The sequence below is a fragment of the Mobula birostris genome, chromosome 6 (assembly GCF_030028105.1).
Source record: "Mobula birostris isolate sMobBir1 chromosome 6, sMobBir1.hap1, whole genome shotgun sequence".
NCBI classification, from domain to species: domain Eukaryota; kingdom Metazoa; phylum Chordata; class Chondrichthyes; order Myliobatiformes; family Myliobatidae; genus Mobula; species Mobula birostris.
The window spans coordinates 30,631,432-30,644,251 of record NC_092375.1 but is presented as its reverse complement, the minus strand read 5'-3'; the positions used below and the strand labels follow the sequence as shown (position 1 = coordinate 30,644,251).

General features: G+C 38.4%; 1 protein-coding gene across 1 annotated transcript in view; it reads left to right on the top strand.

The window, feature by feature from the left end:
• The window catches only part of LOC140198898 (zinc finger protein 654-like), a 59,002-nt gene extending 46,182 nt beyond the window's left edge, over positions 1–12,820 (top strand). The window contains exons 7-9 of the mRNA XM_072260107.1: positions 1,820–1,961; positions 6,192–8,667; positions 12,733–12,820. Of these exons, the coding sequence (XP_072116208.1) occupies positions 1,820–1,961; positions 6,192–8,667; positions 12,733–12,740 (2,626 nt within the window). The 3' untranslated portion in view covers positions 12,741–12,820. The remainder of the gene's footprint in view (positions 1–1,819; positions 1,962–6,191; positions 8,668–12,732) is intronic.

Here is a 12,820-nt window from a genome sequence, read left to right as displayed (position 1 = left end):
TTGGCCTGAAATATTGACTCTTTATTCCTCTCCATAGATGTTGCCTGACTTGCTGAGTTCCTCCAGAGATTTGTGTGTGTTGCTCAGCCTTAATAATGTAAATTGCTATAAATTTGATTTTTTGTGTTATTAACTTCAATATTTTAGGTGGTTTAGTTTTGAATGAATTTGTCAGTAATCTTTTTTTAATTACTATGTTTCATGTTGTTTAAACACACGTTTGAATTTTGTGATTGTTGTGATATCATAAGTAATAGATAATGTAGTATTAGCCCAGATTTTTTTCTGCATGTTCGTATGGTCCCACCATTTCTTCAGATTAGTGCCAGTGCATTTCAGAACCGCAATATAACCATGAAAAACTGAAGTTTACTAACAGTTTCATGGGGACTTACTAAGATTTCTCAACATTTATATTTGCATTTATGTAAGGAAATCTGCTTTTGAATATTCTGACAGTTAGTCCTTCTGTAGGATCCATTTACCCATTCTTCGAATAGTGGTTGCATTTCTGTCAGAAACTAATGTGAGCTCTCATTTTAAATGCTTTAGGATAAATTTCATTTTCAGATTTTTAAAGCTTTAAAGTTATTTAATTTTTAACATTTTTGAATGTCATGGATATTTAGAAGCACTGGATTTTTTTGATGGCTTTGACATCATTCAAGGCCCTGTTGTTGCTAAGGACTTTGTTCCTTGTCTGGCTGAGCCAGCATGTTGGCATGCAAATTCAGTCTGCGGGGCTGGGGAACGTAGTTGCTGAATGTGGATTGCCAGATCCATTCAAGGAAAACCCAGACTTCAGAGAAGTCTATGTAAAGAAATAGCCTGAACCAAGTCTCCATTATTTTTATTCCCCAGACTTTTGTTTACACTTTCCCACTATAACTTGAGTATAGTTCTCTATTCAAAATTTACGAGGGGTGATTGATAAGTTTGTGGCCTAAGGTAGAAGGAGTCAATTTTAGAAAACCTAATACATTTATCTTTCAACCTAGTCCCCTCCTTACATGTACACACTTAGTCCAGTGGTCGTGGAGCATACGGATCCCTTCTTTGTAGAAGAGGTCCACAGCAGGGGTGATTGATAAGTTTGTGGCCTACAGTAGAAGGAGATGAGTTATTAACTTCAAACTTTCTGCATAATCACTCAGAGTTGAACTGCATATGCATGTAATGAGAGCGTCTTGGACCTCCAGGTGGTCCACAGCAGGGTGATTGATAAGTTTGTGGCCTAAGGTAGAAGGAAATTAGTTCTACAGCTCTTATTACTTGCACATGCAGTTCAACTCTTTGAGTGATTATGCAGAAAGTTTGAAGTTAATAACTCATCTCCTTCTACCTTAGGCCACAAATTTATCAATCACCCCTGCTTTGAACCACTTCATGGAGGTCTAAGACGCCAACTTCTACAAAGAAGGGATCCGTGCCACGGCCACTGGACTAAGTGTATAAATGTAGGAAAAATAAATGTGCTAGGTTTTCTAAAGTTGACTCCTTCTACCTTAGGCCACAAACTTATCAATCACTCTTCGTACTTTCTAAAGGTCGCTGAGCCAAATGATTTCATAGTCATTCAATAAACTTGAGTTTGGTATTTCCCCTGTGCATTGGTTTGTAGAATTATTAACTTTTGTTTTTTTTTAATGGAGAACAACAATTGGGTTGAAAAGTTGTATTCCTTTAAATTACTTGCTTAAGTCCTAATTGAGCATGCCAAACCAGATACATTCAAATGATATGCCACTTAGTTAACATAAGTATGTAATTATCCCACAGTAACTTTGTAATTTAATGATATCTACTTCATCTTACTTAGGGAGTTGATATTAGTATGGAGTAAGCTGCAGCTGAAACTTGATGCATCCAAGCAACACTTTTTAGCGAAGTGTCATCACCTTCTATTAACATCCAGAAATGTCAACCATATCTTTCTTTTTATCAGGGTTATTCAGAATGAGGTGAGTTACTGCGCTGCATTGTAAATGAAAGGTTGTGTATTTTAAGTTTATTACTTTGGATAGTTTTATTTTATTAAGCTTGGATCATCCTCTGCAGTGAATAAGAGATGGTGTACCTAATAAACATGACAAAGCACATAATTGTTGATTTCTGGTGGGCAATATTTTAAGAGTTGCTGTGCTAAAATTTATAAAGCTCTATTAATCATACTTTGAATACATTGTTTAATTGTGTACACCACAGGAAGAATATATGAGCTGTAGAGGGAAAGCAGCAAACATTTATTACAGTTTTGTTTGAATTAGAATGAGGTGTTACACAAATCAGAATTATGTTCTCTTGCATTTGGAAAATTTGTATTGTGTTTTGAATTTTGAAAATACAGGTTGAGTACCCATATCCAAAATGTTTGAGCCGGAAGTGATTTGGATTTCAGATTTTTATCAGATTTTGGAATATGTAATAAGATGGCTTGGAATCACCATTATTTCTGACTCTGAATGTATGTGTTACCGATAAGCAGTCTATGTTCGTCACACTTATGTACTGATGCAGCCATTCTGTGTGTTCGATTTTCATCAGTGATGACCTTGGCAACCTCATCGATGAAATTCTCTGCTGCTTTGTGATCAGTAGACACTTTATCACCACAAATCTTTAAATATTTAATGCTGTGCCTTTTCTTAGGCTACTTCCACACTGTCTGTCTAGGTACCATATCCGATGCAGACTTTGGTGACCATGGTTTTCCATATAGATCTATCCTTCGTTTTTTAGATGACTTCCATTTCCTCGATGTGTAGCCACCTGGCTATGCTTTTGATGTACATAATCGGAGGTCTTCCTCTAGGTTTACTCCACTCAGTCTTTCCAGAGAGTATGAATTTTTCCAGTTCATCTTTCCGCATAATGTGTCCTAGGAATCTGAGTTGTCTTTCTCTTATTGTTGGTATGAGTGATCGAACTGCTTGGGCTCTTCTCAGAACTTCTTCATTTGATGTGTGTGTGGTCCATGATATTTTTAACATTCTCCTGTAGAACCATAATTCAGCTGCTTCTAGTCTTTTTTCCATTGCTGGAGAAATGGTCCAGCATTCACTTCCATAAGTCAGGATAGAATAAATGTAGCACTGCAGTATTATGTTTTTAGTGTACGTGCTCATCTTTCTGTCTGTTAATATGGGCTTCATTTTTTGGAAAGCTTCTTTCGCCATTGCTATTCTGTATTTGATATCTGTGTCGCACCTGCCATTACTTGTTATTAGGCTGACAAGGTATTTGAATTTGTTGACTTGCTTGATGTTTGTATTTCCAATTTTGATCATTGTGGGATGTTTGTCGTTCTGGAGATGACCATGCTTTCTGTCGCCTTTGTGTTGACTGAGAGGCCTCTGCTATTACTTTCTGCTGCCACTATAGTGAGTAGTTCTTGAAGTTTTGTTTCTGAGTCAGCTATTAGTACGATGTCATCAGCATATCTGATGTTATTTATATTATGACCTCCAATTGTGAATCCTTTGATGTCTTTGATACTTCTCAAGATATTTTCTCTATGCAGGTTAAATATGTCTGGCAAAAAGACACAACCCTTGCCTGACTCCTCTCATGATATTCACATACTCACTCACTTCTCCTTCTATTCTGATGGATGCTGTCTGGTCCCAGTATAAATTTCTTAAGAAACATATATCTTTCCCATCTATGTCAAGATCTTGAAGCATTTCCAGAAGATCTTGCTGTCTGACAGTGTCAAAAGCTTTTGTATAGTCAATGAAACATAGGTAGATGTCTTTTTGTACCTGGATGGCTTGCTCACAGATCATCCGTAGCATGAAAATTGCTTTTCTGGTTCCAGTGTTTTCCACAAAGCCGCATTGTTCTTTACTGATTTCTGGTTTTATACAGCGCCTTGCTCTCATCATGATTACTCTGAGAATAATTTTTGCCACGTGGCTCATCGGGCTTATTGTACGATGTACCTCATTCTGTTGCTTCCTCTTTCTTTGGAAGTGTGATGAACACTGATTTACTTAAATCATCAGGTATCTCCCCATGATCATAGATTTCATTTCCTATTTCTGTTATTTTCTCTATTCCAAAATCGTCCACACTACGCCGGATAATTTTGAAAACGAAGCTTTTTCTCTTGGTTTTGACCCTCCGTCCACATTGAAACGGAGTTTTCATCCCCCGAAAACGGAGCTTTTCTAAAACACTCTCCAGAGTGTGTAAATTTGAAAACAATTGTTTCGCATTGTAGTGTGGACGGGGTAAACGGAGATACTTAAAAATGCTGTCATGACAACACCACAACAACAATGCTTTTTCTGCTTCTGCTTGGTACTGCTCAAGCACTGCCGGATGGCTGTTATAACGCACAGTCGGTGTGAACAGCGTGAGAGTTAAATTGTAAAGTGAGCTTTTTTGACTATTTAAAAACGCTGTCATGACGTGCCGGAACAGATGGCGGCAGCGTGGCGTTTCATTGTTTTCTTGAACACAACCTAACAATTTCAGAACAGACAGCAACCAGACTGAAGCTAGAAGAGTTGGAAATGTACTCACCAAATACTTTGACCCATAGCTTACTGAATAAGTAAGTATACTCACTTCGCCCTGTTTTCTGTCCTTGCTTGTATGAAGGTGGTTTACCTATTTATGCAAGTACTTCTCTGACAATAGATGTGTAACAGCCTAATGTAACGTTGTATGGAAATACAAGATAACACTGATGCAGACATGTTTTATACATTTAACAAGGTGTTTTATTAATGTAACAGAGTTAGTCAGATTCTTAATGTTCGTCGTCAGCCGGGTCATACTGTCCATGAACTCTCTATCGGTTGCCTCCACACGCTCCAGTATTTGTTGTTTTTTAGTTTTAAGTCCTCCTGCGCGAGAGCCAACAGCAATTCCTTTGAAGTTTTTCTACTCTGTAACTGGACAAATGCGCACCAAGTATACCATTTCCTCTTCGCTTGTTTTCTGTGTGTCCTGCGCATACCCAGTAGGTGGAGATTCGCCCAAATATCCGTTCTAATGTGGACAGAGATATTTTGAAAAACGCTTGGTGTGGATGCCTGTCATTTTTACTTGAAACCGGTGTTTTCAAAATTATCCAGTCTAGTGTGGACATAGCCTCAAATTTCTGCAACCAGCCTGCTGAATATTCGTAATTACCTTCAATTTTCAGTTCATCATGATAGATCTTTGCTTGCTTCATGTTCAGCATACTGTTTAGTGGCATATATTTACTCTGACGCTGACAAATCAACTCTTTCAATACACGATTGAGATTTTTATTTTTCACTATGCAGTGTTTTTCTATTTTTCATTTAATTTTGTCCATTGCATTTGTGATCAATTCTCAGAAACTTCTGTGGTGTGCGCATTGCATGGGAACCTGTTGCCTTGTGGAATTTTCTATTTGTGACATCACGTCAGCACTCAAAAAAGTTTTGTATTTTGGAATTTCAGATAAGGGGTATTCAACCTGTATTGGGGGAAAGCATTAGGGTAAATTGAACTGTAACTTTGGAACTGTCTTTTGCAGATTGAAATTGATATGAGGTCAATTGTTACTTTTAAATTTAGAATTATTTTTTCCTCATTTCAGATATTAAGGGCAAAGTTGCTCTGTGGAATTGAATCACACATCTTTATCCAATTGATCCTATTGTGTGACACCTTCAGCTTAATTGTAATGAACAATGCCTACTAATATGCACTTGTTTATTTTGGAGATTTGGAGATTTTTCTTTTGTGATCAACATTCCAGGGAAGCATGATAATTGCATACCCTGTAGGTGATAACTTTATGACCTACTTATTTCACAACTGTAGGTCCTTTTAATTTAATGTCTGCATGTTAGATTCTTGAATTCCTAAACCTTTATTTCTTGTGGAAGCTTTTGGTTGTTGTTTGAGCTTTTATTTTGAGTGCTAAATGGTTGAATTGTTCAGAAGAAAATTTTGTCCTTCACTGGTTTGTAGAGTGTTAAGTTATTTCATTAGTGGAGTGTATTGGGGGTATAACAATAGTACTACTCTTCTTAAACTGTCTAGCATTATTCCTTATTGAAATAGTTTTATATGATGATATAAATCAGTGTCTCATTGGAAGTCTATGGAGAAATATACTTTTGCTACTAGATAATTTTACATTTGTTGTCTTGTTTGTAATGTGAATATCTCTAAACTTGTGAATATGTAATGTTGAAACATTGTAGGTTGGAGCTGAAGGTCTGCAATTCTGCGTTGAGCTCTGTGCACGTGCTCTACGGATGGATTATCAAGATGAACCAAATACAAAAACTTTAGTGTGTAAAACGCTGTCATATCTGCTGCCAAATGATTTGGATTTCTGTAGAGCATGCACTATTACAGTTTTTTTCTCTGAGTGTACATTAGAAACTTTTCATGCTGTTGAAAATCTATACAGTCAGCCAGATCAGCCATACACTGAAGATACCAGCTCAGTTCCAAGCTTCCTTCGTTGCGAGCTGCTGCTTGTTTTAAAGAACACTTGGCCTTTTGATCCAGAATTTTGGGACTGGCGGATTTTGAAGAAAAACTGTCTTGCTCTAATGCGTGGCAAAGTGGCCTTAATTAAAGCTCGTGGAAGAGATTTGCTTGTAAAGTTTGGAAACAACGTGTCAGTTAATAGCACCACAGATATCAAGACCACGGAGAAACCCGATAGGCTGCTGCTCAGCCGAGGCACGTCCCGGGCAGACGGCCACAGTGCCGTGATGCATCGTTGTGTGTTGTGTAAAAAAGAGTTCCTTGGTGGACACATTATGCGACATGCACAGGTTCATCAGCAAAAAGGTGCCTTTCCTTGTCTCATTTGTGCAAGGAAGTTCAGATTGAGGGGGCAAATGCTGAAGCATTTAAAGACTCATCTGAGGAAGATTCAAAAACAAGAACTTGCTGCATACAAAAATACTCAATCTTCTAGTGCTGCCAATGACACGCAGGAAACCGATCCTCTCACAAATGGGATTCTTGATGCAAAAGTATCAACTACTTCAGAATCTGCAAATGCAGATGAACAGACTTGCTCTAAAACGTTTACAGAAAAAGAAGATATTAAAATTGTTGATCTTCCAATTGAGCCACACAGTTCAGCTGGTCTGGATGGAGCACTGAATGAAAATTTCAAAACTCAGGAAGATCCTAACAAAGATGTTGCTCCTGATACAGCTGCTGATGATGCTACAGGTGCTCAGGTGGTAAAAGAAGAGTCTGCTTCAGATGTGTCTGCTGTTCCAACCAAAAAGAAAATGAAGAGCAGTTTTCTTGCCAAGCAAAATTCAATAGGTCACAGACATAATGGAGCTCTATGCAAACAAGAACAGGTAGAAGATAAAACTATGTCAAAAGAAAAAACAGGAAATGATACAGAAAGTGATGGTTTCCTTAATTGTCCAAGCCATGGCTGTTCAAAGGTATTTACTAAGATCCATTTTTTGATTAAACATGCACGGAAATTTCACTCCTCCGATGAAAATGTACGAGATTACCTGATGGAGTGGTATAAAGGGAAGTGCCGTTATTGCCAAAGAAAATTTATTCACTCTCAACATTTAATTGACCATCTAAAAAGGCACGTGTATCCCAAACTATTCTTCTGTTTACAGTGTGGTTGTAGTCAGAGGTTTAAATCAGCTTCAGAGCTTTTAACCCATTCTAAAAGTCATGAAGTTTTTCAAGCACAGTGCAGCTTTGGTGACTGTGACAAGTTGTTCGATAGAGTTGATGTGCTTTATGAACATGAGGCACAGCATTACTTAAGTAGCAAACCTATTCACATCACAGATTGTGACGGCAGTAAAACTGAAGCAAACAAAATACTAAGCCATCAAGCAAAGGCAAATGAAGATGCGAGCTTGGAAAATGAACAGAACGTTGTGGAATTCCCAGTTCCATCGTGGAAGTCACGGAAAGAGTTATTAGAACCAAAGACTTATCTTCACAGTTTGTCTGGCAAGCAAAGTGGAAATCAAAATGAAACAGGCACACTTAATGATACTCCACATGCTTCCATTGAATTGGAACAAAAATTGTTGACTGTTGATTCAGGCAATTTAAATTGTATTAATAATGAACAAATTATAAACGGACATGATGAATTAAAAGGGAATTTCAATAATTCAAATGCAGATACACTTTCCTCAGGTAATATGCCAAATGATGGCATTGCTGATTTGGATAAGACCGGTCTTTCAATGGATGTTTCAAGATCAGAGTCTACATCAGCAGTGTTGAATAATAGCATTTCAAAAGAAGCTTTAAGGGAACAAGCTACAGGAGTGTCACAAAACAGTGGCTGCCCGTCACAGCAAAACAAGACTCCTTCAGGTTTGCAGTCATCCTCCAATCAAGAACAGAACGGCAGTAGTAGTAAGAATAATAGCAACAGTAAGGGAGAATCTGAAAGCGGTGGCAGGCAGCACAAGTACTATAGGCCTCAGCCACCAAGCTACCTGGATGAAAGGTATATCAGTATGCCAAAACGAAGGAAGTTGGCTACTAATATAAACCAGTCTCCCACGTCACATGAGAATGCAGTTAATGTAATAAACGATCGACACATATGTCGGAAATGTTTCAGGATCTTCAACAGCATTGAAGCACTGGAAGGACACAGCTCCCAGAAAAATTGTAGACCACTCTTTGTTATGGAATCAGATAGTGATGAGGGTAAGTACATGATTAAACTTAATTTATCAAATATAAGCAGGTAATTCAGTTAATAAAATTCATTGCATTTTGAAATGATAAGCAGTGCCTCAGTTACAATTTTCCAGTTAAACTGTGTTTGATGAAAGAGTTGAATAAAATTTACATGTGGTTGTATACATTGCTTAATAAAGATTCACAGGTGAATCAAATCAAAGAGTTCCACTGCCTGTAACATAGAAAATAAATCCAAAGCTCATTTGAAAACCATACAGTATATGTAGTAATTCTGTAGCTTCTATTAATTTTGAACAAGTCTGTTCTGATATTTCTTGCAAAGTTCATTTGTCTAGATTGAATGAAGTGGAAATGCAGCAGACCAACTGCTGTTGCTGTGGTTTATTACTGATATAATGTTGTGAAATTTGTTGTTTTGCAGTAACAGTGCAATGCAGAAAAAAATGGATGTTACAATAAGAAATGCACAAAAAAAGGTGCAAAAAGAGAGCAAACAGTGAGGTAGTGTTCATGGAAGATTCAGAAATATAATGTCAGAAGGAAGAAGCTGTTCCTAAAATGTTGTGTGTGTGTCTTCAGGGTCCTCTACCATCTTGCTGATGGTAGTTATGAGAAGAGAGCATTCCAGGGTGATGGTGTTCCTAAATGATTGATACCAGCTTTTTGATGCATTACCTTTTGAAGATGTACTTGATAATGGGGTGGCTAGTGTCCATGATGGAACTGGCTTGAGTTAATAGCCCTCTATAGCTCTTTCTATATGGTGACGCATCCAGTTAGAATGCTCTCCACAGTACATCTGTAGAAATTTGCTAGAGCCTTTGGTGACGCACCAAATCTCCTAAAACTCCTAATGAAATAGTGAAAAATTTGTTCTGCTCTGATCGGCCTTACCTGTATGGCAACCCCTCTTCCATTTTCAGGTACATCAACATTAAATGTAGTGTGCTTAAGCATAGAAGTGTCAGCTGTTTTCATTCCAACCAATTATATTCGTCTTCAGTGAACTGGGTTAAATTGCTTCAAGTTGATAACCTGTAACAAATGTTTAAAGGTACACTATATTTCTCAACTGATTCCATTAAGAAATATAAACTCAGAGTTATAACAAAAATTAGTTGAATAGATCAGTAATACAAACCAATGATTTAAAGAAAGGCTTGAAGATTAAAATATGGTTAAAAGTACTCCCAATAAAGTTGGTAAGCATGGGGATTGTTAAATTTGAGAGTCAGTAATGGATGACCATAAATATCTGATGAAATAGAAATAGAATGAGAATAAGTTTTACAGAAATGTAATAAATAAAGATTAAGATCTGCTACAGTGTAAAAAGAGAATAGTAAAAAGATGTTTAAGCCACTGAAGACGAAGGTAAAAGCAAATATAATGGAGAATAATGGAATGATTTAAGTATTAACCAAGGATTTTGTATCTGTCTTTACTGTGGAAGACACAAATATAAATAATGAAGTAGTAAAGATCTAATGATAATGAAGATTCTAAAAAATAAGAAATACTCAAAATTAAAGTAGTCAAAATGTGTTAATTCCTTTTGCTCTAATAGCTTGCATCCCATTTCAAAAAGATACAGTGATGACGATCTTACAAAATTCCATATTTCCGGCTGACTGGAAGGTAGCAAGCATAACAATGGTGTTCAAAAGACTTCAAAAGCATAGAATAACAACTCCAACAAACCATTCACAAACAAGAGAAAATTTGCAGATGCTGGAAATCCGAGCAACACACCCAAAATGCTGGAGGAAGTCAGCAGGCCAGGCAGCATCTATGGAAAAAAAAGTACAGTTGACGTTTCGGGCTGAAACCTGAAAAAAAAGCTGAGGAGTAGATTTAAATCTGGGGGAGGGGAGAGAGAAGCACAAGGTGATGGGTGAAACCTGGATGGGGAGGGGATGAAGTAAAGAGCTGGGAAGTAAATTGATAAATGAGACAAAAGGTCATGGAAGAAAGAAAAGTGGTAGTGGGGCGGCGGGGGGAGAAGGGGCACCAGAGGGAGATAATGGGGAGGCAAGGCGATAAGGTGGGAGAGGGAAAAGGGGCTGGGGAATGCTGAAGGAGGTGGGAGGAGGGGCATTACCAGAAGTTGGAGAAATCGATGTTCATGCCATTAGGCTACCCAAACGGAATATAAGGTGTTGTTCTTCCAAACTTATGTGTAGCCTCATCACAGTAGTGGAAGAGGCCATGGATAGACATATCAGAATGGGAAGTGGAATTAAAATGGGTGGCCACAGGGAGATCCCACTTTTTCAAGTGGATGGAGCATGGGTGCCAGGTGAAGTGGTCTCTCAATCACATCAGGTTTCGCCGATATATAGGAGGCCATACTGTGAGCAACGGACACAGCATATGACCCCAACAGACTCACAGATGAAGTGTCACCTCACCTGGAAGGACTGTTTGGGGCCCTGAATGGTAGTGAGGGAGGAGGTGTAAGAGCAGGTGTAGCACTTGTTCTGCTTACAAGGATAAGTGCCAGGAGGGAGATCAGTAGGGTGGGACGCAAGGAAGTCGCATAGGGAGTGATCCCTGCTGAAAGCAGAAAATGGGAGGCAGGGAAAGGTGTGCTTGGTGGTAGGATCCCGTTGGATATGGCTGAAGTTTTGAAGAATTGTGTGCTGGACGCAGAGGCTGGCGTGATAGGTGAGGACAGGAAGAACCCTACCCCTGGTAGAGTGGCAGGAGGATGGGTTAAGAGCAGACATACGTGAAATGGAACTGATGCAGTTGAGGGCAGTGTTGATGGCGGAGGAAGGGAAGCCCCTTTCTTTGAAAAAAGGAGGACATCTTCTTCATTGTAGAATAAAAAGCCCCATTAGAGAGCAGATGCGGTGGAGATGGAGGATTGAGAGAAGGGGATGGCGTTTTTACAAGTAACAGGGTGGGAAGGGGTATGGTCCAGGTAGCTGTGAGAGTCCATGGGTTTATAATAGACATCAGTAGATAAGCTGCCTCCAGATACAGAGACAGTGAGATCCAGCAATCCATTTTTGCTTGTATCAAATGGCCTGGACCAAGCTGCAACTATTTCTAGTTTTAGTGCAGAGAAATTGTGGAAAGCAGTGGAACAAGATTTGCAGTTGTATATTTCTGTTCTGTTTTTTTTTTGTTTTAGATACATGTATAAATTAACCCTTGCTGTTATAATAAATTGAGACTGCATTCTTGACTTAATTGTAGAAAGCAAAATAAATGTGTTTTTATACGCTGGTGGTATGAGCAGTTTATAGGAAAGCACATATGTAATATATCTGCGTAAACAGCAGCAGCTGTTGAGTAACTTAGCATACCAATTAACCAATTAACCTTTAAATTGCTCAGGAAGACCCTGGTGTTTATTTAACCTCAATAGAAAGTGAGGACATATACAGATATTAAACTGTTTTAACAGAAGAACCTAGTGCAATTCTAATTCAAGTAGATTTTACCATCTGGTATGAGAACTACTTACCAAAAATAATGTACCCTCAGTGACCAGTTTATTAGATACTTCCTTTACCTAATAAAGTAGCTACTGAGTTTATGTTCATGGTCTTCAGATGTTGCAGACTGTCCACGTCAAAGTTTGAAGTGTGTGTTCAGAGATGCTGTTCTGCACACCACTGTTGCAATGCTTGGTTATTTGAGTTGCTTTCCAGATAGTTTGAACCTGTCTAGCCATTTTCCTGTGACCTCTCATTAACAAGACATTTTTGCACATAGAACTGCCACTCATTGGATGTGTTTTTTTCACCATTCTCTGTAAACTCTAGTGACTGTTGTGTGTGGAAAAAGTCAGGACATCTGCAGTTTCTGAGATACTCAAACCACCCCATCTGGCACCAACAATCATTCCATGACCAAAGTCACTTAGATCACATTTCTTTCCCATTCTGATGTTTGGACGTTGAACCTCTTGACTATGTCTACATGCTTTTCTGCATTGAGTTGTTGCTACATGATTGGCTGATTAGATATTTGCATTAATGAGGAGGTGTACAGATGTGCCTGATAAAGTGGCCACCGAGTGCATGTGAATAATTGTGAATAATTTCTGCCTTTCAGGTGACTAGGAATTCCTTGAAAGTGAATGGCCGCTCCGACATAGCAGTTGACAGTCAAACAAGGGAATCAACTTGCAGAGTTCACCTTC